The sequence below is a fragment of the Hypanus sabinus genome, chromosome 8, assembly GCF_030144855.1.
Source record: "Hypanus sabinus isolate sHypSab1 chromosome 8, sHypSab1.hap1, whole genome shotgun sequence".
Classification (NCBI taxonomy): Eukaryota; Metazoa; Chordata; class Chondrichthyes; order Myliobatiformes; family Dasyatidae; genus Hypanus; species Hypanus sabinus.
The window spans coordinates 46,232,423-46,260,199 of NC_082713.1; the positions used below are offsets into that span (position 1 = coordinate 46,232,423).

General features: G+C 41.5%; 2 protein-coding genes and 1 long non-coding RNA gene across 5 annotated transcripts in view; 2 read left to right on the forward strand and 1 right to left on the reverse strand.

Moving 5' to 3' along the window:
* Positions 1–10,638, forward strand: part of LOC132398101 (ADP-ribosylation factor-like protein 6) — a 35,102-nt gene extending 24,464 nt beyond the window's left edge. Inside the window, exons 6-7 of one of the 2 annotated variants that reach the window (XM_059977071.1) lie at positions 3,958–4,013; positions 8,772–10,638. In XM_059977071.1, coding sequence (XP_059833054.1) covers positions 3,958–4,013; positions 8,772–8,803 — 88 coding nt within the window. In that variant the 3' untranslated portion in view covers positions 8,804–10,638. The other variant, XM_059977069.1, reaches the window with a different exon arrangement.
* Positions 10,639–14,583: 3,945 nt separating this feature from the next.
* LOC132398104 (uncharacterized) lies at positions 14,584–22,192 on the reverse strand. Of its 2 annotated transcripts, none has more exons than XR_009513546.1 (3): positions 22,039–22,192; positions 16,948–17,003; positions 14,584–16,418 (listed from the first exon to the last, which is right to left on the reverse strand). It is a non-coding gene; the product is annotated as an uncharacterized LOC132398104 (long non-coding RNA). The 2 variants fall into 2 exon arrangements; XR_009513547.1 differs by having other exon boundaries at positions 14,584–16,510.
* Positions 22,193–22,307: 115 nt separating this feature from the next.
* cenpi (centromere protein I) overlaps positions 22,308–27,777 on the forward strand; it is an 89,877-nt gene continuing 84,407 nt past the window's right edge. The window contains exon 1 of the mRNA XM_059977076.1: positions 22,308–22,447. Within this exon, the coding sequence (XP_059833059.1) occupies positions 22,357–22,447 (91 nt within the window). The 5' untranslated portion in view covers positions 22,308–22,356. The remainder of the gene's footprint in view (positions 22,448–27,777) is intronic.

A 27,777-nucleotide genomic window follows, 5' to 3' on the forward strand; every position in this document is an offset into this window, starting at 1 on the left:
AATGTCTGCTTGATAAAAATGCGAAATCCCTACTGATACCTGTGAATGCCTGGTCCATGAACACTGAAAGCAGAGGAACAGCATTTGGGTCATCATTGAAAACTCCATGCTATGCACGGAGAGCGCATGAAATCCCAGTGTAAATAGTAGAAAAGGCTTTCATTGTTGGAAATGGCAATTAATTTTCAATAAGTCTTCTATAGAGACATGTGACCTACCTGTCAAAAAATATTCATCAGATTAAGAATTCTCATATGAATAAAAGATTGAATAGAGGATCCCATTCTCTTGAGTTACACGTGACAGTGAGATTTATACTGAGTAGTCAAAGGGACAACCTCATTTGTGTTTTCACAAATGTGATGAAAATTGGAGGCTCTTTGTGCTATGTTCTGTAACTTCAAAACATTAAATTAATTCAAGGAAAAACAATAGAGCTGGGAATGCAAGTCTTAAGTTTGTTCTTTAAGTGAAGCATGTACATATCATGTAGTAGTGTAATAATATATACAAGTCACTCATTTTTAATCTAGAACCTATAACTATTTAATCAAATAAAGAATACTTAACAACATATTTACAATATTACTCTAATATTACTGAATTATTAAATATACAATACTGGATATTTAATGCTAACAGTATCTTAATTTATATCCTTTTTTAAATCATCTATTCTAAGTCACATGGTTTGATCTGGTATCTGAAGCTGAATGGTTCAATGCCTGAGCCAATATAATTTAGCACTAGTCTTTAGTCACCAACAAACAGTAATCTATTAGCAACTGTTGGATATGTAAAGTTATATTCAAGGCTTTAGTGACATACGTGAAAGAAATATCTAGGATAGCTCTAGTTATTGTTATCAATAGAAGAGCGAGAGAAAGAAGATGAATATACTCTTCTCGGGTTTCCAGCCAGGTACAGGTATTAGTTATAACCAACTTTTTGATGACAAACTCTGATATCTTCATCAGGGATGATGCCTGGGCATGTCTAATCTGGTGGTATGTATACTGCCATCCTCCATCCCTCCCGATTGGTTAGTCCAATCAGGTTTCTGTTCTCCTACCTTGTTTACAATCGAATTCCAGCTCTTAGAATGAGACCTTCATCTTTGTTATAATTCTTATCCTGTAGTTTTATTTCAATAGCTTCCTTTACCAGATGGTCCCAAAAGCCATTGGCATGGCACAGTAGTCTTGTGCCATCAGAGTCAATCCTATGGCCATTACGAATGCAGTATCCTGTTACTGCCAGTTTCTCCAGGTAACCCAAAAGGATACACCTCCTGTACTCCGAGATGCAAGGGTATCCACCATGCGACCCATACGCTACCCCACATTCACAGGGAATCCTGTAAACACCAGCCAACCTGAGTCCCAGGTCATCTTTTACCCACATAAGTTGTGAGTTGACTTTCCTTATGGGTTTGTGGATGGTTTAATCTGGCATTTATTCATCATATATGACAGGAAAGCACCAGATTCTTTTTCAGAGAAAGAAGATGTTTCATAAACTTAAGGAAATATGAAGTTGAAGGGTAAAAGCACAATACAGAGCATGTGAGCAAAATTAATAACTTCCTAGAGGAACCAACAATTAATAAAATGGGTTATATGTTGGGAAATTAAATTGCATAGCAGTCCAAAATAAAACTCGCTCTATAGTGGGAATATTAAAGACATAGGCTTCAATGGTCTGACAGTCCTCTCTTTCAGTCTCCATTTTCATTATATTACATGGCCATTCTTTACTTACCTGCTATCAAAACCTTCATTCATGTCTGTGAAGTGACTGGACAGTTATTTCAATTAGTCCCTCAGTTTCACCCTCTTTAACTTTATGTTCATTCAAAACTCTGAAGCCCATCTCTTAACTTGTACAGGTAACCCCGCATTACACAGGGATTGTGTTTCTAAAAACTGTACACATTGAAATTTTCTGTGATGCAAATCCCCTCTTATCCCATTGAAACTCGTATTATTAATGGAGAAGTGTTCCTATGGGATGCCTTTCTCCCACATTTAGTCATTTTATCGTTTATCACAATCACCGCTCTTATTTAAAATTAGATTTAGGGGTTTAGACTCTGGGGAGGAACAAGGCTCATGCAAACAAAACAAATGTTGTCAATTTTTATTTTTAATCACTTAGCACTGTGGGGTATTAAGAGAAAGTGGCTCACATATGAAAAAACAGTGGCAGTGCCACACTCAGACATCTGTTGACATGTGTTTGGATTGGAGAGGGCATGACAAATGAGGGACTTCGCTATGATTGCCAACCCAATCGATGCAGTGGTGTCATAGCCACATGTTTTGCCCCACAATGTTGAATGACAAAATTTGTTTCTTTTGCATTTTGTCATTATTCTTTTTCCTACTTAAATTTAATAAGAGCAAAATTTGATCCATACCTCAAGATTTTCGGTAGTTATTTGTGAATTCCATATGGGCAAATTTCTGTTACCCAAGCAGCCATAAGGTGGAGGTCAACTGTATCCGTCTCTGTTTATTCATCATACATATGATTATAATCGATATTGGGTATTTGTTAGGCACAATTCAATTTTAAAATACCCTTCATTGTTTCTAAATCCTGACATATCCTTGCCTCTCCATCTCTGTAAACTCCTATTCTATAATTTCTCGAGATATCTTTGCTCTTTCAATTCTCCCTTTTGAGTAACTCAGATTTCAATGGCCATGTCTTTTCTGTCAAAGCCCTAAAGCTCTGAACTGCATTTATTTAACCATTACACTTCACTCTCACTTTCCTCCTTTAAAGCACTCCTTGAAATCTATCTTTGACCAATTCTTCGGTCTTTTGTATTGGCTTCTCTTTATGGGCTTGCCATTAAATTTGTAAAAGTTAGAGAGAAGCACACGGAATGTTCTGTTTTATTAATGGTATTACAGAAGTACATTTTTTTTCAATTGAGTGAAATCTTAATTCCAAAACTGAAATTAAAATATTAAAAAAATTTGCTTCATTGTTTGAATACACTTTCCCCGTTACACTTGTAATGTTTGAATTCATTACAAGAGATTACATTGAACATCTCTTGTAATGTAGGTCAGAAGAACTTGTAGAAAGAAGTCTTAGGCTGCAGAAAGATATTGATTGATAGGTGAGGAGCACTGAAAATTAGCAGATGGAATTTAGTCCTGACAAATGAGAGGCTATGCATTTTGGGAGCTTTAATGAGGCTAGGACATATACCACAAATGGTAAGGTTTTAGGGAGTATTGTGGAATAGAGGGAACCTAAAATACATATCCTTGAAGGTAGCAACATAGATAGATAACATGGTTAGGAAGGCATATGAGAAACTGGCCTCTATTAGGCAGGCCAATGAGTACATAAGTTGGCAAGCTATGCTTTGGAGTACTCTGTGCAATTGGGATCGTTAAAATATAGGAAAGATATATCAGCAATGAAGGGTGTGCAGAGGAAATTCACCAGAATATTGTCTGAGACAGAGCTGGTCAGTTTTGAGAGAAACTAGATAAGCTAAGTGATCTCTCCTTCAACCAGAAGAGGTTAAGAGGGAACATGAATGACTTGTATAAAATTACAAGGGGTAAGGCTAGGGGAGTCTACAAGAAAGCTTTCACTACTTTAGAAGTAGATAAAACTAGAGACATAGATTTAGGATAAAGGGAAGGAGATTTAGATGAGGCAATCCACCCTCACTCAGAAGGTGAAAGTAAGTGATATGCACTGTTCTGTGAATGCTAAATCTCCTGTCAGTAACTAAGTATCTAGAGGAGCACTTGAATCACTTTGGCATAGAAGCCCATATACGAAGTGCTGTGCATGACATTGATACAGAAAATGCTCACAGGTTGGTGTGGAAGAGTTGGGCCCAGTGGTCATTTCCTTTCTGTACAATTCTATAATCAGGAAAATGTTTTATGAGCAGCATTGTCATTTTCATTTTTATGTTTGTAGTCCCTGTAGTGCTCTGACAGGGGAGGGACTTCAAGAAGGAATGGAATGGCTACAAGGTAAGAGTAGAGAGTACTTTATCCAATTATTTACATTTACATTAGTGTATTGTTCATACTATTTGAATGGTACAGCAAGTTCTGCAGTTGGAAAAGTGATCTGGAAATCAGACAACACTATTCTGACCTGGCTGTCTAGTGTAGGATTAGATGTGCAGTACATCCTTCCTAGAAAAAGCAAGCTTTGTAGTATCATCTTAGTTTCCTTACACCACAGGCTGTTATTGTAATGCTCACGCGATCGGCTGGTGTATGTCTAGGGGAAAATTCATCCGCCCGCCAAACCGCACTTCCCGTATACATGGATGCTGTGAAATGAACACTAGTATAAACTCACACACACAATATCAAACAGCACACCATGTACATTTGCAGAAAACACTTTATCAATCTTACTAAAACTAAGTGATTAATAGCAATACAATATATGAAAGAAAAGAAAGGAAAGAAAAGGCGCCAGAACGTATCAGGGTTCAGTCAATTAGTGCACAATCGTTGGAGCTCAACCATTGAGGTCTTCGGTCCACTATTCGATCTTCTCCAACCTCCACGACCCGCATGCCTGGGACCAACCTCGGTGGTCGACCAGAGCGCATCCAGCACCGTCCGCCTTCCTCGCGATCTCCTCTCCAGCTCCCCAAAAGTCCGCCAACAACAGCTCACAGACCCACAAGAAAGAATAACATCTATCCCAATTGGTAAACAAATGAACACAATTCTCATTATCAGTAATTATAACCCAAACAAGCTGCAAAGGAAAGCACTCTCTCACCAGTTACCATAACAAAGAAACATTCCTACTTTTACTTAACAAAGAAGCCATTTTGATTAACATATGCAGTAACATAAGAAACCCCTTACATTATTCTGTTCTTGAATGTACTGTAGTTGTGGTGCAATTGGTTTCATGATTTTTGTAACTTATTTTTCTAGTGTAAGCTATTATAGAGGATATTGTGCAAGATGAGAAACCACAAATCAAAAACTGGCAATATGGGTGGGTCATTGTCTTTTGCCCAGCAGATTCAGGAAAATTAAAGAAGAGGAGGTGAATTAACAATATAAAAATAAAATTTAAATAGAACTATCATACTGAAGAATCTAATCACATATATTAACCTACCTTATTCTATCTTCCCACTACCTGGTCATTGCACCCCACACCCTGCCACCGCTCAAGTCTTACCACTTACTTCCCACTGCAAAGTCCCCCTAAAACAATTCCTCTATGCCTACTCTAAAGAATTGACCAGTGTCATTTTAGTAGAAACAATACAACCAATCCAAGAAAGTCAATAAACAAATTTCAATCCCAAGGCTGCAGTGAGTGACTCACCTTATGACACCCCAAAGCCTTTCTACTATCTGCAACACACATAAGGACAGTGATGAAATGCTCTCTCCCTGCCTAGATATGCGTATCTCCAATGACATTCAAGAAACCCAACACTCACAGGGCAAAATAGCTTACGTGGCTGACACTTTATTTTGCACTGGAATTAAAACTGGTTTATTATTGTCGCATCTACCCGAGATCCAGTGAAAAGCTTGTCTTGCATGCTGTTCATACAGATCAGATCATTACACAGTGCATTGACGTACCAGAGGTGAGAACATATTAGATCTGTTAATGCCAACATGGTGCTTCCAAGGCTGTCTGCCCCGCCCCACCTTGGATACTCTGACTACTTACCTATTATACTAATTCCTGCGTACACTGATTAAATGGGTCAAGTCAGTTCAAAGGGAGGCAAAGACCTGGCCAGAAAGTGCAACCTCAGCGTTATAGGACGGTTTGGAAAACACGGACTGGAGCATGTTCAGGGAGGTGGATACCTCTGATCATCACATTAACGTTGATGAATATATGGGATCTGTGACTGGCTATACAGAGAATTGCATTGAGCGTATCGCCGTGATTCTGTGAAGGCAAATCAGAAGCCATGGTGAACAGCAGAGATCTGGGCACTGCTGAGAGACTGGGGTGCTGCCTTCAGTTTGGGGAATAAAATGGCTCTTAGGTCAGCAAAAGCTGCACTTTTCCTATATCAAGAAGGCAAAACAGGACAATTCGGAGAGAATTTACAGCCATTTCTGTTACACCAGAAATGCATGTGGCAGGCATTCAGGCCATAACAGATTACAAGTCCTGCAATAATGACAATGAAACCTCTCTTCCTGATAGGCTGAATGACTTTTACGTACAGGTTGATGACGGAACGATGTACTGCTGAGGAAGGCCCTCCCTGCACGTGAGGTACAGGCACTCTGACTGGCCACAGATGATGGGAGGAATACCTGAGGTAGGGTCAACCCACATATAACTGTGGGGCCTAATTACATACCTGGTCAGTTACTGAGGGACCGCGTAGCCCAGTTAACAGAGGTTATAACAGACATCTTCAACAGCTCTCTGGAACGGTTCACTGTCCCCGCAGGCTTCAAGGCAGCCACCATCATCCCTGTGCCCAAGAGGATGACAGAACCTGCCTTAATGACTACCATCTAATGACACTGACCTCAGCAATAATGAAGTGCTTTGAGTGGCTAGTTCTGAACCACATTAAATCTCATCTTCCTGCTATATTGGACTCTTTCCAGTTCACTTCTTGTACAAATTGGTCCACTGACAATGCCATAACCTCCTAACTCCACTTCATTCTATCCCACCTGGAAAATGGTATTTCATACACCAGGCTGCTACTAATCGACTTCAGCTTGGCATTTAATATGATCATCCCTGAGAAGCTGGTAGGTAAACTGTCATTGTTGGGTATCAACACCTCTCTTTGTAACTGAATCTTGGACTTCTCAACAGAAGACCACAGTCAATTCGTTTGACAGCAATATTTCTAGCTCCATCACGCTGAGCACTGGTATACCCCAGGGGTGTGTGCTCAGCTCACTGCTGAGGCATTACTGTACTGCCAAATCCAGCTCAAACCGAATCATTCTCTGATGATACAACCATAGCTGGTCTTATCTACAATGAGGAGATGGCGTACAGAGAGGAGATATAGCAGATTGTAGAATGGTGTGAGCATAACAATTTGAGTCTCAACGTGGACAAGACTAAGGAAATTATGGAATCTAGGAAGGTGCAGGCTGATAACTCCTCATTGCACATAAATAGCTCCTCTGTGTGGACCAACAAATTTCTGAGAGTACAAATACTGGACTATCTCACCTGGTCTCTCAACACCATCTCTTTAATTAAGAAAGCACAGCAGCATTTCCACTTCCTGAGCAGATTGAGGTGAGTGAGGCTCCCCCCATCCATTCACCTTTCTAAGGGCACAACAGTAGTTAGCACGATGCTACTACAGCTCGGGGTATCAGAGTTCTAAGTTCAATTCTAACGCTATCTGTAACGAGTTTGTACATTCTCCACGTAATCATGTGGGTTTCCTCTGTGTGCCACATTTTCCTCCCAAAGTCCATAGACCAGTGCCAGAAAAAGGCCAGCAATATCATGAATAGATCCCACCCACCCTGCTTCTGGACTGTTTGTCCCACTCCCATCAGGGAGCAGGCTGAGGTAGGTCCTTGTGATCTACACAAGGATCACTAGACTCAAAAACGGTTACTTTCCCACCTTCCCCAACTAAATCACCCACACTACCACTACGTTATCACTTCCTGTCAGAGTCATCTGATGTACAGACACTCCTCTGCTTGTGCATCCACTTTGGCTGGCTATAACATGCAGTTTTGTGAATGGTGTGGTCTCGAGCTGTTCTACATGATTCAAGCTGGTTGCTGATTGAGAACAAAGAGCAATAAATTACAGATTGTCACTTGCTGGGAAGAGGGCAATAAATGGATGCTAGCCTGGATCAGAGCCAATAAAAGGTATTAAAGGTCAGACATGTAACCTACAGCCAATGGCACTGGAATGTAACATTTGAATTGGTGAGAAATGAATACAGGAGCAGATACTTCAAGTGTGCTGCAGCAATGACCTGGTAGGAGGTTCACCATGGTGTTTGTGAGGTGCCCAAGGACATGTGGAAATCCCAAATGGAACTACGAGGAATGTATGGCCAGCAGCAGAAACTCTTTTTTAATTGGTAAAATCTTTTCTGTTCTTTGACTTTTCACGGAAGGTCAGGAAAACTTAGATGAGCACACGGGTATTTGGTTGTGTAAGTTCATGAGTTCTTTCGTTGAGATAATTAAGGTATTTGTCAGTAATTGCAGATTCTTTCTGTGCCTTCCTGATCATTATTACAAGGGATGATTCCTGTCACACTATCCTTTAATGCCTTTTTGGGTTTAAATAAAAATTAATTGGATTCATTCTTGTTACTAATTAAACACATCACTAAGAATTTCAGAGGATGTCTTAATGCCAGAAATGCCTCTTCCTATTCATTACATTTCATAATTTTATGGTTTGTGTATATCATGCACAATGTACTATATAATATTTTAGGGGCAAATTTATTGCTAAGGTGCATTTGCTTGAACAATTTTGAGAAACACTTTTTCATCTTCATAGCCAACCACTGTTAGGTTCCTCATGCTTTAGGAACTCACACTACTTTTAAGGTGGTTGCAGTAGTTGTTCAAAAAGTGAAAGAACTCAACTTCTGTTGCTTGAATGACTTAATAGCATAAAGATAGAGTCCAATAGGATTAGTTTGAGTGATCTTGTCTTTGTTTAGAAAGTGGAATGGGACCCAGTATTTATACTATTTTAAAAACTTCAGTAAACAATGACATCACAATGTCCTTATGCAAATCTATATTTTCCAGATTGCATCATTGAAGAAATGAAAAGGAAATGAACTAAAGCTAGCAGATATGATTGAAGCTTATAAAATTGAATAAACTCTTATCTCATTGTCTCTAATGTTTTGTGTTTATCATGTTGCTGCAAATTTTAAGTGCACCTGCGCATACAAGTACTAGTGCAAAACTTGACTTGAACAAAAATTAACGAGAAAAAAGCTGCCATTTAACATGTTGTTATAAATCGTATGGTGGATGTACTCTCCAAAATGGGATTTGGGGAGGGAATCCGGAATTGGATCAAACTGCTCTACATGGACATCTGTAGCGCAGTCCAGGTCAATGGGTGGGAAACAGACAGCTTCCCCATCAGGTCTGGAGTCAGGCAGGGCTGCCCTCTCTCCCGTCTTGTTCGTGTGCTGCATAGAACCCTTTGCCAAAGCCATCAGGAGGGATGAGGGCCTAACAGGGTGACGCTGCCAGGCAGCAGAGGGACACAAGTCAAAACCTCCCTGTACATGGACGATGTCACCGTCTTCTGCTCTGATTCGAGGTCAGTTCGCAGGCTGATCAGCATCTGCGAACAGTTCGAGCAGGCGTCAGGGGCCAGGGTCAACTGCACGAAGAGCGAAGCTATGCTCTTCGGCAACAGGCCTGACCGATCCAGCGTCCCCTTCACCATCAGGGCTGATCACCTGAAGCTGTTGGGGATCTGGTTCGGAGGGGCCGAGGTGTGCAACAAGAACTGGCAGAAGTGGACTGCCAAGATGGAAAAGAAACTGGGGCTGTGGGGAGGGCGCTCCCTATCGATAGCAGGCAAGAACCTGGTCATCAGGTATGAGGTGCTCTCAGGGCTGCTGTACTTGGTGCAGGTGTGGCCAGTCCCCCGCTCCTTCAGCTCAGAAATCACCCGAGCCGTCTTCAGATTCGTCTGGGGATCCAAGATGGAGCGGGTCAGACCGACCACCATACACAAGTCCCTGGACAACGGGGGCAAAAACGTCCCCAATGTTGCCCTCACCCTGATGGCCAGCTTCGTGTGTGGCTGCATCAGGTTGTGTGTGGATCCCAGGTACGCAGGCACCAAGTACCACTACGTGTCCAGGTTCTACCTGTCGCCCTGGCTGTGAAGGATGGGTCTGGCCCCTTTCCTGCACAACACCCCTGTCAGCTGGTCGTTGCCGCCATACCTGTCCTTCGTAGAGAAGTTCTTTCTGGTCAACGCCTTTGACCGCAGGGCCATCAGGCAGTGGTCAGCACGTAGGGTCCTGCAGGCACTGCAGGAGAAGGACGAGATGGACACAGTGGGATGGTTCCCTGAGCAGACTGTCCAGTTCATCTGGCAAAATGCCTCATCGCCAGACCTCACCAACAGGTACCAAGACCTTGCCTGGCTGGCGGTGAGAGGGGCTCTCCCAGTCTGATCCCTCCTGTACGCCCGGAATGTTGTCTCCACACCCCTTTGCCCACGGGAGGACTGCAGTGAGGAGGAGTCGGTGACCCACCTCTTTGCACACTGTGGATTCGCGGAGAAGGTGTGGAGGAAGATGGAAGGGGCAGTGTCAAGGTTCATCCCCAGCAGCTGTGTAACAGAGGACTCTCTGATCTACGGGCTGTTCTCGGGGACGCACACCGAGACCAACATCCGGTGCTGCTGGCAGATCATCAACTCGGTCAAAGAAGCTCTTTGGTCGGCCCGAAACTTGATGGTCTACCAGCACACGGAGATGTCCGTGGAGGAATGCTGCCGACTGCCACATTCTTGGCTGCAGGAGAACGTGCTGAGGGACGCACTCAAACTTGATGCAGACACCGCAAGGGCCCAGTGGGGAAGGACCACAGTCTAGGGTTCTTCTCCTGTGGGAGTTGAGGGTTGGGGGGGGTTGGGGGTATACCCCCTGAATGTAAATATGAAAGAACAAAGTGCCACATGGGTGGCAAAACTTTTGAACTTTGAAAATGTAAAGACAGTAATGGTACCAACTGTAAAAAATTGAAAGTCTTTGAATGGTTATTGTATATAATTTTATTTTTGAATAAAGTATATTTTGTTTAATTAAAAAAAACTGCAGTTTGTTCAGCATATCTGTCAACTCCCTAGATGTCCAGAAAGTTTTCAGCTTCAGAATCCAAATCTTTATAAATAACAGAGTGAAGACATTTGATAACAGGGCAGCCCTTTAACGTTACATTGTACCCACTAGTTCTAGAAATATATGGCTCATGGAAATAGATTTCCAATGTACACCCCACTGAGAACAAATCTTAATCTGATTTCAAAGGACAACTTTCTCATCTCTGATATCATTCTAGTGAGTCTTGCTGCTCCAAGGAAGCAAACCACAGACTGACTATTTGCCAATCCTTTCAAGGTCCTCTTTCACTATCATATTGGTTAGACAGCTAGACAATTGCGACAACACGTGACACTGAATGGTATGTTTTGAAATCCTTGCAGACTGTCAGCACTTAGATAGTAAACAGTAACAATAGCTATACCATTTAGAAATGATGTTATTTTACAGATGTCTTTTAAAAATATTATCTTAATAATATTGAACAGGATTATTTCTAAACAAGATAGCAGCTTGTCTAGATGCAGCAGTATAGCACTGTTTTGAAAACATGGATCAGAGCATGTTCAGGGAGATCGCTACACACGACCATCATATTAACATTAACATTGATGAATATGCGAGATCTGTGGCTAGCTAATTGAGAAGTGGACAGACGACATCGCTATTGTTAAATACATCTATGTGAGAGCAAATCATGAGCCACGGTTGAAAGCAGAGGTCTGAGTACAGCTGAGAGATTGAGATGATGCTTTCAGTTTGGGGAATAAGATGGCACTTAGGTCAGCAAGAGCTGCACTTTTCCTTGATATTAGGAAAGCAAAATGGAATTATTCACATAGAATATACAGCCAGATACCAGGGATACGGGGTACATGTGGCAGGTTATTCAGACCATAACGGACTACAAGTCCACCCTGAATATTAACTGCAGTGATGCTTCTCTTCCTGACAGACTAAAGATATTTTATGGTTTGATGCATGGAACAAGCAGATGATGTACAGGCAAGGAAGGCCCCTGTTCCCCACGAGGAGCAAGCGCTCCGTCTGGCTGCAGATGATGTGAGGAAGATCCTAGCCAGGGTCAACCCACATAAAGTTGCGGGACCTGATCACATACCTGGTTGGGTGCTGAGGGACTGTGGAGCCCAGTTAACCGAGGTTCTAACAGACATCTTCAACATCTCTTTGGAACAGTACAGCAGCATCTCTACTTCCTGAGGCAACTAAGGCTTCACCTCCACCCCACCCCCCACCACCATTTAACCAATTTTTACAAGACCACCATTAAGAGTGTTCTGACCAACTGCGTCACCGTCTGATACAGGAATTGCAAGCCACCTGACCGCAAGTCCCTACAAAGGATTGTGAGGACTGCTGATCATCAAGGTCTCTCTTCCACCCATTAGAGTTATTTATCTGGAACACCGGAACAGGGCCCTTTGCATTGATAGTGATTCCTCCCATCCATCCAACAGTCTCTTTGGACCCCTACCATCAGACAGGAGGTACTGTAACATTAGGACAAGGACTGTTAGGATGGGAAACAGCTTCTTCCCCAGGCTGTAAGGCTACTTAACTCCCTGCAGCCATCCAGGTTCATCATGTATGAGGTGCCAGTAGCGTGATACTTTTAAAGCTTCAAAGTACATTTATTATCAAAGTATTTATAAATTATACTACCTTGAGATTCATGTGCTTACAGCCAGCCACAAAACAAGAAACCCAAAAGAACCCTATTTAAAAAAAAGACCAATACCCAATGTGCAGAGAAAAAAAAACACAAATCATGCTCACAATAAAAGGAAGCACAACATTCAGAAGCAAATTGAGTAGACAGACGCAGAGCCCGGAGCAGCCAGAGCAGGTCACCGCCTCAGTCTTAGTTCATCACACAGTGGGGCAAATTGCTGCAGAGCTTGCAGACATGAAACGAGGAGCAGTCTCACAGCCTCAACACCGCGGAGAGAAAAAAAATCTTGCAATCTATAAAAGCAAGCAACAGCGTTCAGAACCAAATTGAGTCCATAGACCCACAGCCCAGAGCCTAGAGCAGCTGCAGTGGGCCCATAGCTTCAGTTCATCACACAGCAGGGCAAATCGCCATGAAGCTCAGACACAAAGCACGGAGCAGTCTCCCAGCCTCAACTCCACGGAGAGAGAAGTAAACATTGTGGAATTGTGTGTAGAATGAGTCTGAACCTCGGCTCCAGTCCTGACACCTTGCCTTTCAGTCTCTCTGGGCCTGTGTTTAAATTGTCTGAACACTAGGACCTAGGCCTCACCATATACCTAGCCATATACTCTGCGCCTGTACCCTGCTGCCCAGCCCTTGGCTGTTCTTGACCTTTCCAAATTGGCTTGGTGCTTAGATTGATCCAATCTTGCTCTCGGTTTAGGTGTACAGGTACTGAAACTCCTCCGCACCGGAGCCTCTCTGATCTGCTCACTCTCTTGAACACGCCTTGACCTTGTTTCTTCTTGTATATGCTACACTCTGACTTTGCATCCACATGGCTCAACCATTGAGTCAGCCTTGCCTTCGCTCACCTCTTCATTGTTCGTGGTGATAGTTTACCACAATTTACCACAGAAAAAGAATTATTAATAAAGTACTTAGTCGTATATCTTGCCTTACAAAGCAACAGTAAGCTGTCACCCAACTTCAGCAGTGCCAACTAACTTGTATCATATATGCACCTTATTATTTGTTAAATAATATTTTATGTTATGTGTGTGAGGTATACTTACTGTGTTGTGCACCTTAGCCTGGAGGAATAAAGTCTCGTTTGGCTGTATACTTGTACATGGTTAGAAACATAGAAAACCTGCAGCACAATACAGGCCCTTCGACCCACAAAGTTGTGCTGAACATGTCCCTACTTTAGAAATTACTAGGCTTACCTATAGCCATCTATTTTACTAAGCTCCATGTACCTATCTAAAAGTTTCTTAAAAGACCCTATCGTATCCACCCCCACCACCATTGCCGGTAGCCCATTCCGCACACGCACCACTCTGAGTAAAAAACTTACCCCAACATCTCCTCTGTACCCATTCCCCAGCACCTTAAACCTGTGTCCTCTTGTGGCAACCATTTCAGCACTGGGGAAAAGCCTCTGACAATCCACACGATCAATGCCTCTCATCATCTGGTACACCTCCATCAGGTCACCTCTCATCCTTCGTTGCTCCAACGAGAAAAGGCCAACTTCACTCAACCTATTCTCATAAGACATGCTCCCCAATCCAGTCAACATCCTTGTAAATCTCCTCTGCACCCTTACTATGGCTTCTACATCCTTCCTGTAGTGAGGCGACCAGAACTGAGCACAGTACTCCAAGTGGGGTCTGACCAGGGTCCTATATAGCTGCCACATTACCTCTCGGCTCCTGAATTCAATTCCACAACTGATGAAGGCCAATGCACCCTATGACTTCCTAACCACAGAGTCAACTTGCGCAGCTGCTTTGAGCGTCCTATGGATTCAGACCTCAAGATCCCTCTGATTCTCCACACTGACAAGATTCTTACCATTAATACTATATTCTGCCATCATATTTGACCTACCAAACTGAAACACTTCACACTTATCTGGGTTGAATTCCATCTGCCACTTCTCAGCCCAGTTTTGCATCCTATCAAAGTCCTGCTGTTTGAATGACAATAAACTTTAACTTGAGCTTGAAAAATGTTTCATTTATTTCAATCTATTTCTGTTATACTTTTATTAATAGTAAAACAAATTCATATACATAAGGAACAGGACCCATCTGTTTTCATTTTTAAAAGTCTATAATTATTGTTTTCTACTTCATTAATCAAGGTAATTTCTGCTCAAAATTACCATGCCATTGTCGAACACCTTTACGCCTCATCTTATAACAGAAGTGGATCAATTCAATGCATATTTAATTTACTTGCTCCAAGGGAAGACCAACACTCTGCACAAGAGCTGGTGAAAGCTTTGAAAAAACAGACAGCATAATCACTTCTTTATACCCAAGTGTTAGCTTTAGTTCAAGGACATTCTGTACATCTACCTAATCAGTGTCCTTGGCATTCTTCCAGTAAATCATCTGCTTGTCTTTCTGCAGTTTGTCATATACTCAAGGTCCATTGGCATAATGTTGAACAAAGCACTCTGATACAATACAATGTTTCAGACAAAAATAACATTTTGTTACTACAAGTACATTTCTACCTTTCCTCCTTTTTGTCATTTCGTAACAACTCTGTTTCATCAAACACAGTAACTGAAATATGCTTATATATGTAGATAAAGCAACGATGGAGTTTCAAAGCCCTACCCAAAATTCCCTTTTACTCTTTCCACTTCAGTGAGTACCCATTAATTTCCTCTCCTTCGTCTTATCACGCACAAAAAAGGTAGAAGAATAACAGTCATTATTATAATACCAATAGTTATACCATTAATACAGAATAGTTACTCACCGGTGTCCTGGAGTGTAATAGATGCGATACTGATCCCTACTTTCTTAACCTCTTTGGTAGCTTCTCAGATGTGACTTCACAAGTTAGTTATATTTTCTGATTCATCAGGTATGTAAGTACAGCAACACAAGTGCCCCCTTTTTCTGATAAAATCCAAAGCCGGCATTGTTCTGTAATGGTACTGTATGAAGAAACAACTGCTGACAACTTGGTTAATGCTTGTTGAGTTTGATCAAAGGCATTTGTGGTTCCATCTGGTATTTTCTCCAAAGCCGATGCTATATTAGTCAGTACCCAGAACAGCCTCACAGTCCCATATCCTAGAAATGCAATCATCTAGAATCTCTCAGCTTCTAGTGCTGCCACTCTATAGGGTGGTAAGATAGTGACACCAAGTGTCACATGTGGAGCACTATGTAAGCAAGATAACAACAGCTCTTCCAGGACCACGACTCTTTCTACTTCCCATCATTCTCAGGAGATATGCCCTGCATCCAGGGATAGGCCTGGTAACTACATACACAATAAGTGCCATTTAGTGGACAGGGAGGACTGAGATTTGTCAGTTCAGCTCATGTACCTTTACTGCTCTCCGTATAGGACCCTTGCCCTTCTAGCTGCTGTGATATGTTGCCTGATGCCAGCACTTTGGTTCTAGGAACAACCATTTGAATCCCTCTCTCAACCACTGAGGATCTATCAGAATATAGAATCAAATCATTGGCAGAGTCATAACCAACAGGATGCTCCATGTTCTTGAATTAAGACTATTATGTGTTTCTCATTGGTATAATGGGTGAATTTTTTAATACAGGTGCAGTACACAATGTCACCTTTAAAGTTTAAAACACTTTCAGATATTCTTCATTAAGAGTCACAGGGTCATCTGAGCACTTCTTGTCCTTCAGCAAAGAACTGTTGAGCAATAGTCGATTGATCTGCCACCAGCTTGCCAATACATTAATTAACAATAGTTTTATCTGAGGTAGCTGTCAATCTTTTCGTTTCATCCGTCATTTTCACGTGAGCCGCTAGGGGGCACTGTAGAGCCAATCTCATGTCCATCCTGTAATTCTCAGGAGTTCTGATGGTGCCGCTGTTCCTGGAGTTATGTAATACTCCTTAATTTGGATGGTGGCACTGTTAAATCAGAATCGAATCAGGTTTATTATCTCCGGCATGTGATGTGAAATTTGTTAATTTAGCAGCAGCAATTCAATGCAATACATAATCTAGCAGAGAGAGAAAAATAATAATAGAATAAAACATAATAATAAACAAGTAAATCAATTACATACATTGAATAGATTTTTTAAAATGTGCAAAAACAAAAATACTGTATATTAAAAAAGTGAGGTAGTGTCCAAAGCTTCAATGTCCATTTAGGAATCGAATGGCAGAGAATGGTAATTTCTTGGGCAAAGCTTCAAAAGTAGGTGTTTCCCAGGGTAGAGCACCAGCAGTACCATCCACTTGAAGTCATGGTTGCGCTTTTCTTTATTTTATTTTCATTGAAGCTTCAAGCACTGCATATCGATTGAACTACAGTGTTTTTTTGCTCTTTGGTTAATGCAAATACTTGCCCTTTAGATTTTTCACTGTTTCTATTGTGCTGATTTTGTAGTTTATTGCATGTTAAGTAGTTTGATTAGTAAAAGACTTTACTCACCCTGTTAACTTTCAATTGCTTGTTTTTAATCATTCCATTTAATCTTTTGACTAAGCCTGCAATTGAGGATGGAAGCTACAATGAAAATATTGGTCAACGTTTAAGGCCTTACATACGTCTTTTATTACTTCCCAGTAAAGCGGGCACCATTGTTATCATGCAGCTTTCAAAGGATCCAGAAAATCAGGATGATTTCCTTCAATGAACATTTAGACACTGTAACTGCACCATTCTTACTACAAGGGAATGCTTCAGCCCATCATGAAAAACACCAATAATAACCAATATATAGTAATACATTTCACATGAAAGTAGTTGTATAAAACCCATCTGTAAGTGCACAAACAGTTCATCAGAAGGGGTGTGTGGGATTCTTCCATCTTCACTAGTTTCCCTGGGTTTTGTAAAATACACATCATACATTGTTCACAAACTTGATTTACAGCTTATGATAAACCAAATCCATAATGCTAGGTTTGTGACACAAAACAAGTTTTAAATTTGTGAATAGCTTTTTCCAAACCTGTCTCTGGGTCGAGTAGTTGTTCTACCAAAGCCCATAATTCTCCTGCTGTCCAAGGTCAATATATACTCCTTGGTTCCCTCTCCATAATTCCTCCACTGATCCCTTCCCATAATTACTCAACATACATCATACTTGTGTCCCCTTATTTGAGACAGGGAAGGACTCCCCTTGTCTCATTATTACCAATTTCTAGTCTCTCTTCCTCACCCTACTTATCGATTTTCTTTTGTTTATTACAGTGTTCTCTAGGGATTAAATTTATGAGCTCAGTTTCCACAAATACTACTCTTACTTTTTTTGCTGGTGCGTCCATGACACCAGATGTGTCCCTGACACTCTTACCATTCAAATTTGGTGCATCTCTGACACTCCTACTGGTCAAATCTGGTGTGTCCCTGATGCCATAGGTGTCCCTGATAAACTTACCAGTCAAATCTAATCATTGATACCCATATGTTTCTGGTTGCCATGCTGAAAGTGTTGGAATCATGGAGAGATAAACTGATCCGGAATGGAAGTGGGGGAGAACCCTGTATTTGCCACTTGCCTGGGAAGGCCACACAGAGCAAAAAATAGATATACTTTTTGGTGATTACTCCTCCACCAGAGTTTCCCTGGGAGCAGACAGTCATCAGAATCCTCCTTGGTCTGCTCCCACATCTAAACATGTGATCTCGGTGCAACCCCAAGTTCTGTTGAGCACCTTTTCACTACCTTATAACAAACAATAATTAACTCAGAGTGGATCAATCATAAAAGTGTGTATTTTACTTGCTGCAAGGGAAGACTAGCACTGCACAAGATGCAGTGGTGGCTTTGAAAACACAGACAGCATAATCACTCCTTTATACCCAAGTGTTAGATTCAGTTTAAGGACATCCTGTGCATCCGCTTGTCTTTCTGCAGTTTGTCATATACTCAAGGTCCATTGGCATAATGTTGCAGGAACACTTTTAGCAAAGCTCTCTGATAAAATACAGGTTATACTTTGCTTCAGATAAAAATGTCATTTTGTTACATTTCCATGCCATGCAAGGAACTTTTTTTAGAAGATTATTGCCAATTTTGGCACATGCTTTTAAAAAGATTTGCCATCCTTGGTTTAATTGAGGGATTTGGACAATGACTCTATCTACTACAGCACAACATATAACAAGTATTTATTTACTAAAATTCCCAAAAAATGTTAAACATTATTGATATTCCAAGTCCCCTAGCTTTACCAAAAAAAATTGTGTGGATAGATACCTCAACAGTTACACAGTTGCATTTGATATCATATTCAAGGTATACAAGGGAACTCTGGGTACAAATAGGGTTTGATTTTGACCATGTCAGAATATACACAAAAATTTTGATACCACCGTCATATTTTAATGATTGGTGTCAAAAACACACAAGACATAGAACACAGAACATGGAACAATATGGCACAAAATCAAGAATCAGGTTTAATATCATAGTATGGATCTTTGGCCCACGATGTTGAACCATTTTTTTAACCTACTTCTTGACCAATCTAACACTTCACTCCTACATAGCCCATAACTCTCCTTTTTTTTCCATCCAGGTGCTTTTCTAAGAGTCCCTTATGTATCAGCCTCTAACACCACCCCTAGTAGTGCATTCCAGGTAGTTACCACACCCTATGATAAAAAAATCTCACTCCAACATCTCCCCTAAACTTTCCTCCATTCCCCATTGAAGGATGTCCCGTGGTATTAGCCATTGCTGCTCTGGAGAAAAAGTCACTGGTTGTGTACTCTAAACACTCTAGTGTATAATCTTACACTCTATCAAATTGCCTCTCATTTTCTTTTGCTCCAAAGAGAAAACTACTAGCTCACTCAACCTTTCTCTGTAAAACATGCTCTCTGATCAGACAGCGTCGTGGAACATCTCTGCCGCACCATCTCTGAAGCTTTCACATCTTTCCTAATAATGAAGTGACTAATGAAGGTCAGCAGACCATAAGTGACCAAGCACCACTTAATTTAAATAGCATCAGTCCATGTATATAAGATAATCTTAAGTATTTACATTTATTGTTTTTTTCTCTCGGGTCCTTTTTGGTTATTGTTTTTATTCAATGTTGCATTGGATCTGGAGTAACAAACATTCATCCTCCTTTACACTATTGTAGTGGTGAATGACAATAAATGATCTTAAATCTTGACAGTGCCTGCTTAACCCTCTTATCAACTTGCATGGCAATTTTGAGGAATCTATGGTCTTAGGACCCCAAGTTTCCAAGGATTACAAAGACTCATAAGAAGAACTACTAAAAATGGAGGGAAAGCTAGTTTTGCCATTCTAAGCAGCGGACATTGGACTTTTTAATTTAATATTATGGGAGCTTGACTTTATGTAATGTCTGTAAGACTGGTGTTTTTAAAGAATTAAAATTTCATAGTTAGTTGATTACTAATAATGTACTAAAAAAGAATAGCCCTTAACTCGGCAGTGGAGTTATCAGGGCACTGTCATGACGGTGTTTCTGTAGCAAGCTATTCTTGTTTTTATGAGGCCAAGGTGCTAGCTCAACGCTCAACCGGACTTGGATTCAAACTCAGGAACCTTCACTCTGGAGCCCAGCACTGATATTATTGCGCCACCAAGCAGGACAATGTACTAAAGTACTGAGAATAAACCAATTGCTTGAGTGACAAAAAAAATACTAATTTGTGTTTTAATAATAAGGGGTTAAATATCTCTGAAATAAACCTGTTATGATCTAACTGAATTGAGATCTATTTGATACATTTTCTTTATCATGTAATGTGAACAAAAGGTTAACAAAAGTTTACTATCTTAATTGTTTAATTTATAGTTGGAGAAGAATCAATCATCAAGGCAATGTTTTAGTTCCTACCATAATTAATTCCTAACTTAACCCCTGACAGACCCAGTCTTGTCTAAATTTTCAAAATTCAAGGAGGTAATATTTTTCCACCATCCTGTTTCCTTAATATTTGAAAGCTACATATCTGCTCTCTTCCTAAATTCCAAGGAACCTTTTCCTGGCTTGCATTATCCATTATGAGACATTCTGAGAAATTTAAAATATTACAGATACTGAAAACACTCAACTATTGAAACAGTATCTGTGAAGGGAGAAATCAAAATAATATTTCAGATCAAAGAAATTCCATTTTCCAATTTAGATTAAAATCCATGGCCAGACACAGCTTGAAGTGCATCTATAAATTTACCAATGACACTAAAGTTGTTGGTAAAATCTCAGATGGTGAGGAGGAGGTCTCCAGGAGTGAGGTAGATCAGCTGATTGAGTGATGTTGCAACAACAACCTTGCACTCAACATCAGCAAGACCAAGGAACTGATTGTGGACTTCAGGAGAACACACACTATCTTAATTGAGGGATTAGCAATGTAAAGGATAAGTAGATTCAAGTTCCTTGGCATCATCCCTTAAGAGGAGCCTGAGCCCAATACATTGATACAATCATTAAGGCATACTAGCAGTTTTATTTCAGTAGGGGCTTGAGATGTGGCAGGTCACCAAAGACTCTGGCAGATTTCTACACATGAACCTGGAAAGCATTCTGACTAGTTCATCATAGCCTGGCATGTAGGTTCCAATGTGCATTCAAGGTTTTAGGAACAGCTTCTTCCCCTCTGGTATTTGATTTCTGAATACTGTAGTGCATGAACCCATGAATGCTACCCCACTATTCCTTTTAAGCACTATTTATATTGTATTTTATAGTCATTTTAATGTCTCACTCCGTACTGCCACATAACAATTTTCAAGACATATGAGCCTAACATGTGAATACACTGGAGGCACTGCAGAAGACATTCACAACATGGTGCTTTCAGTTTGTGTAGATAGGCTCGATTTGTTTTCCTTGGAGTGGAAAAAGGTGGGGGGAGTGGCTGGAAATTGAACTGATACAGCTAAAGTCATTTGATAGTTTTCTGTAACACATTGGCCTAAACAACTCACTTTCATGGTCTACAACCAATTAGTCCACAGTGGCTACTGAATCACCTCAGTTTAATTTTCCATCTACTCTGACCAAACGTAGCTCAAAGAACATCAATCTAACAGGTTGTCCCCTTTAGGATTCGATATTGATTTAACAATTTCTAATAACCAGTTTCCTAACTGACTCAGACCCAAGGTCATTAATTCATTTCTCTCCCGTTCTCCACATCGGTTATTTGATCTACTGGGTATTTCCGGTATTCCCCTATTAACTCAGAACACCATTACGTCTCTGCTTTGGCTGTCACATTTGCAAATGTTTTCTCACTGACAAACTATCATCAAAGTAGTCTGAGTAGTAGTAGTTATAAGTTAGTTTACTGTAGTGTATAACGTGAGGAGCATCAGATGGAATTCCACGCAGTCTATGGACCCTGGGCCCTGAAACAAAAATACTTAAATTTTGTATGGTTGCTGCTAGAGCATTCAACTCATTGTATGACCTGAACCACCCTGCACTTCACCAAAACGCAAACATTCTCTTTGTTTATTTCAGCAACCTGCTTCCTCCTTCGTCACCATCATACGTTGAGTCACTAACTTGAAATGTCTACCTTTCTCCAAAACTGGTACGTGACCTGTTGAATGTTTCCAGCATTTTTCTGCTGCATTACAGAATAAAAAGAATGGGCGTTCTTTACTTGGTGAATGGTATACAAACATTTAGTGTTCGCGGTTTCTTTCAGTTGCGCACTCCACCTACGACGGGAAAATTCAGACCCTGGAGCCAATGCGCATGCTCTGAGCCATCGGTCGCGTGCATTGAACGTCAGCGCCCCCACCCCCACCCCCACTCCGCGTTGCGCTGCGCAGGCGCCAACGGCCCGCGGTGCGCGCGCGGATTTGAAAGTGTCCCGGTATTTTTCACCATAATGGAGCGGAGCCGTGGGTCGAATGTCCGCTTCAGGGAGGTGGGCGTTGACACGGAGTCGCTGCAGAAAGCGGTCGAGTACTTTACCACTGGTAAGTGCAACAGGGGCCACTTGCCATCCTACTTACTCCGTGTGGAGGAGAGCCAGCCTGGCGTTGAGGGTTGCCCCCTCCCCAAAGCCTGGCTGCATCTCAAGTACAGTCAAGCGAATAGAATGAAAGAGCGAGCAGGGTGTCAGGACTTGGCGCTGCAAAGGATGGTAAGGTGGGTTGGGTGAAATCGGGCCATATCTGTTAATAAGATCTTGAATGTGATCTTCGGGGGGTATCTGGGTACTCGCTAAGGATTGCCCTTTGGAATTGATCATCAGCGATAGTTGCAGTGGAAGCCGAAATGCTTGTTTAGAGATGTGTAGAGACAAGAGACTGTCTGTGTTGTCATCTGGAGTTAGGTCCGTTAGGAAAACTCTGCTGGTTTGACAGCATCTGTAGGAGGAAAGGAGTTGGTAATGCAGTTGGGTCAAGAACCTGCATCAGTTGAGGAGGAGAAATTGATCCTCTTGCACGTGATTTTAAAATAGTATAGAATCATTGAGGGAGAGCTGAAAGATGCGGGATCTAAATCAAAACAAAATATTGGGTCAAGCTCTGTGGGGTGAGAAAGATAATTTCTCAAACTGAGGAACCTGAGAACTAAGTAAAGTTGACAGTAAATTTCAAATTGTAGAGAAGGTATCAGGATTTGTATTAGAGATTAAATGACACATGACGGTGAGAGTTAAAAGGGGGACAAAGGCAATGAATACTGTAGTAAAGGTTGGGTGTAGTGTCTGGACAATGTAATAGCTTTATGAAAGAAAATGCAGAATGATTCCAAAACACAAGGAATTTTACATCTGAGGTGATAGTTGAAATGATTGAAAGAATAGTTGGAATGAAGGGCAAAGTCACTGATAGTAGTGTCACTTTTGATTCTGATTTAAATATAACCTTCATAGAACACTGCTTGGTGTAAAATGTGCTGCTGACAAAGACTGTTTCTGGTGATGAGCATAGTTACTCGTGATGTAGGTTGAAGTCTAGGTGAGTGAAATGATTTAGTTGGAATGCACATGAAAATGCTGGAATTTTTAGGTTTTGATTGGGGGATGCAGATATATACTTGGAGGATAATGGTGATTTAGTCAGGTCACATCTGCGGTGAACAAAGCAGAGTTTCATTAGAACCAGAACAGATTTGAAAATGTACTTTAAATTAGGTGACAGCACTGGGTAGTGAAAAAGGCATGTGGGGTTCTTACCATCATCAACTGTGGCACTGAATATGAATGCGAGAACACCATGGTTAGTTCACATTTGGAATATTGTGTACAGTTCTGGTCACCATTACATAAGAAAGGTGTTATTGTGCTGGAGAGGGTGCAGAGGTGCAAATATTGTCTTGCATGAATGAGGTTGCCAGAGAAAAGTACTAGTAGTTATGAAGCAGCTTCTTTATTCAACAAAACAAGACACAGCAGGCATCATATGCAGATGTTTTCAGTCGGAAGGTCTGTCTATTCCCAGCACTACACACATTTTATATGCTAAAGATCAAAGACAATTCAGGACAACTCAAACCATTTATATTTACAATCTTCTCACCATCTCACCAAAAACGAGTGTTAATCACTGTGACATCCATGCAATGGAATGTTGATTGGACTCATGCATAGCAGGCAATCAGGTAAGTGCCTGTTTCCTGGTTTGCTTAGTCTGCAAACCTATTGTTCAAAACTGTATTAAAATTAAATCCATAATTCAGACGTAAAGACAGGCCCAAGTTGTCTTCTAAATGTGCTAAACACAAAAATTGCTCTAACAGTACCTCCTCTTGGCCCTCCTGGACAAAAAGTAAAGTTGTACCAATAAAGGCCAATGTTAAGGAGGATCTATTCAAATAGGGCAGCAGAAATGCCCTGCCTTGGAATTCCTCCCCCCCCCCCCCAATTTCTTTATGTGCATCTACATCTACCCTATTATCTCTAATTGTTAACTACAGAATGCTAAGCAGAGAAACTGTTTCCGAAATTTGAACACATTCTTTAGAAATGTGTCCATTCATATGTCTGTTGTTTTTTCCCCTGTTGGTTGATTGCAGCATAATCACATTCCCCGTCTTCACCCCTTCGTTCTCTGGTAGCTAAAACTCTCTCTTTCTAGGGGTACCAGTAAGGCAAGTGCATCAGGCTCACAGGCCCCCTTATCAACATGCAGGAAGGAGTTGGGGTGGTTTATATTTGAATAGCTGCAAGGACCTCTCCCTGGCTGTACCCCCTTCCAAACTGTCCAGTTGATTGTTGGCCTAACTGCTGAAAGAGATCAGCTCATTTGTATTCATGACTGCCTTCAGATACCATGTGCAATCTTTCTTAGTCTTCCATGCTATATAAGTTGTGGAATCTGCTGTCTCTGCTTTAACTTGTTGGGAAAGTATCTACCCACTGGGTGAAGTGATCCATAATTACTAGACAGTAGCTTCCCCCCTCCCACTCCCCACCTGTGAAGTCTATAAGACCGTAAGACAAAGGAGGAGAAGTTGGCCATTCAGCCCATTGAGTCTGCTCTGCCATTTTATCGTGAGCTGATTCATTTTCCCATTTAGTCCCATTCCACCGCCTTCTCACCATAACCTTTGATGCCCTGGCTACTCAGATACCTATCAGTCTCTGCCTTAAATACACCTAATGACTTGGCCTCCACTGCTGCCTATGGCAAGAAATTCCACAGATTCACCACCCTCTGGCTAAAAAAGTTTCTTTGCATCTCTATTCGGAATGGGCACCCTTCAATCCTTAAGTCATGGCCTCTCTTACTAGACTCCCCCACCATGGGAAACAGCTTTGCCACATCCACTCTGTCCATGCCTTTCAACATTTGAAATGTTTCTATGAGATCCCACCTCATTCTTCTAAACTCCAAGGAGTACAATCCAAGAGCGGTCAAACGTTCCTCATGTTAACCCTGTCATTCCTGGAATCATTCTAGTGAATCTTCTCTGAACCCTCTCCAATGTCAGCACATCCTTTCTTAAATAAAGAGCCCAAAACTGCACACAGTATTCCAAGTGAAGTCTTACCAGTACCTCATAGAGCCTCAACATCATATCCCTGCTCCTATACTCTATTCCTCTAGAACTGAATGCCAACATTGCATTTGCCTTCTTCACCATCGACTCAAACTGGAGGTTAACCTTTAAGGGTATCCTGCACGAGGTGTTTCTCGGACTGGCTGGAGGTGACTAGTGGGGTACCACAGGGCTCTGTATTGGGACCACAGCTCTTTACGATTTATGTCAACGATTTAGATGAGGGCATTGAAAACTATATCAGCAAGTTTGCTGACGATACTAAACTGGGTGGCAGTGTGACATGCGAAGAGGACGTTAGGAGAATACAGGGAGACTTGGATAGGCTGGGTGAGTGGGCAGATACTTGGCAGATGTTATTCAATGTGAATAAATGTGAAGTTATCCACTTTGGAAGCAGGAACAAGAGGGCAGAGTATTGTCTGAACGGTGTCGAGTTAGGTAAGGGAGAAATGCAAAGAGACCTCGGAGTCCTCGTTCACCAGTCAATGAAGGTGAATGAGCAAGTGCAACAGGCAGTGAAGAGGGCAAATGGAATGTTGGCCTTTGTTACAAGGGGAATTGAGTAGAAGAGCAAGGATGTCCTTTTGCATTTGTACAGGGCCCTGGTGAGACCACACCTGGAATATTGTGTGCAGTTTTGGTCTCCAGGTTTAAGGAAGGACATTCTGGCAATTGAGGAAGTGCAGCGTAGATTCACTAGGTTGATTCCTGGGATGGCAGGGCTGTCTTACGCAGAGAGATTGGAGAGATTGGGCTTGTACACGCTGGAATTGAGGAGATTGAGAGGGGATCTGATTGAAACGTTTAAGATAATTAAAGGATTTGATAGGATTGAGGCAGGAAATATGTTCCAGATGTTGGGAGAGTCCAGTACCAGAGGGCATGGATTGAGAATAAGAGGTCAGTTATTTAAAACAGAGTTGAGGAAGAGCTTCTTCTCCCAGAGAGTTGTGGAGGTGTGGAATGCACTGCCTCGGAAGATGGTGGAGGCCAATTCTCTGGATGTTTTCAAGAAGGAGCTAGATAGATATCTGATGGATAGGGGAATCAAGGGATATGGGGACAAGACAGGGACTGGGTATTGATAGTGAATGATCAGCCATGATCTCAGAATGGTGGTGCAGACTCGAGGGGCCGAATGGTCTACTTCTGCACCTATTGCCTATTGACTCCTGAGTCCCGTTGCATCTCAGAGCTTTGAATTCTCGCTCTATTTAAATAATAGTCTGCCCGTTTATTTCTTCTACCTCAGTGCATGACCATACATTTTCCAACATTGTATTTCATTTGCCACTTCTTTGCCCTTTCTCCCAATCTATCCAATTCTCTCTGCAGACTCTCTGTTTCCTCAGCACTACCGGCCCCTCCACCTATCTTTGTATAATCAGCAAACTTAGCCACAAAGCCATCTTTTCCATAATCCAAATCATTGATATACAATGTAAAAAGAAGCAACCCCAACATGGACCCCTGGTAACCGGCAGCCAACCTGAATAGGATACTTTTATTCCCACTCTCTGTTTCCTGCCAATCAGCCAACGCTCTATTCGTGTATGTAACTTTTTAGTAATTCCATGGGCTCTTATCTTGTTTAGCAGCCTCATGTGTGGCACTTTGTCAAAGGCCTTCTGAAAATCCAAATACACAACATCCACTGCATCTCCCTTGTCTAGCCTACTTGAAATTTCCTCAAAAAATTGCAATAGGTTTGTCAGGCAGGATTTTCCTTTAAGGAAACCATGCTGAGTTCTGCCTATCTTGTCATGTGCCTCCAGGTACTCTGTAACCTCATCCTTGACAATTGACTCCAACAACTTCCCAACCACTGATGTCAAGCTAACAGGACTATAATTTCCTTTTTGCTTCCTTGCCCCCTTCTTAAATAGCAGAGTGACATTTGCAATCTTCCAGTCCTCTGGAACCATGCCAGAATCTATTGACTTTTGAAAGATCATTGCTAATGCTCCCGCAATCTCCACAGCTACTTCCTTCAGAACATGAGGGTGCATTCCATCTGTTCTGGGAGCTTAATCTACCCTTAGACTATTCAGCTTCCTGACTACTTTCTCTGTTGTAATTGTGACTGTGCACACTTCTCTTCCCTGACACCCTTGAGTGTCTGGTATACTGCTGATGTCTTCCTCAGTAAAGACTGATGCAAAATACTCGTTCAGTTTCTCTGCCATCTCCTTATCTCCCATTACAATTTCTCCTGCATCATTTTCTATCGGTCCTATATCTACTCTCACCAGTCTTTCCTTTGCCCTCTCCTTTGCTTTTACTTTGGCTTTGA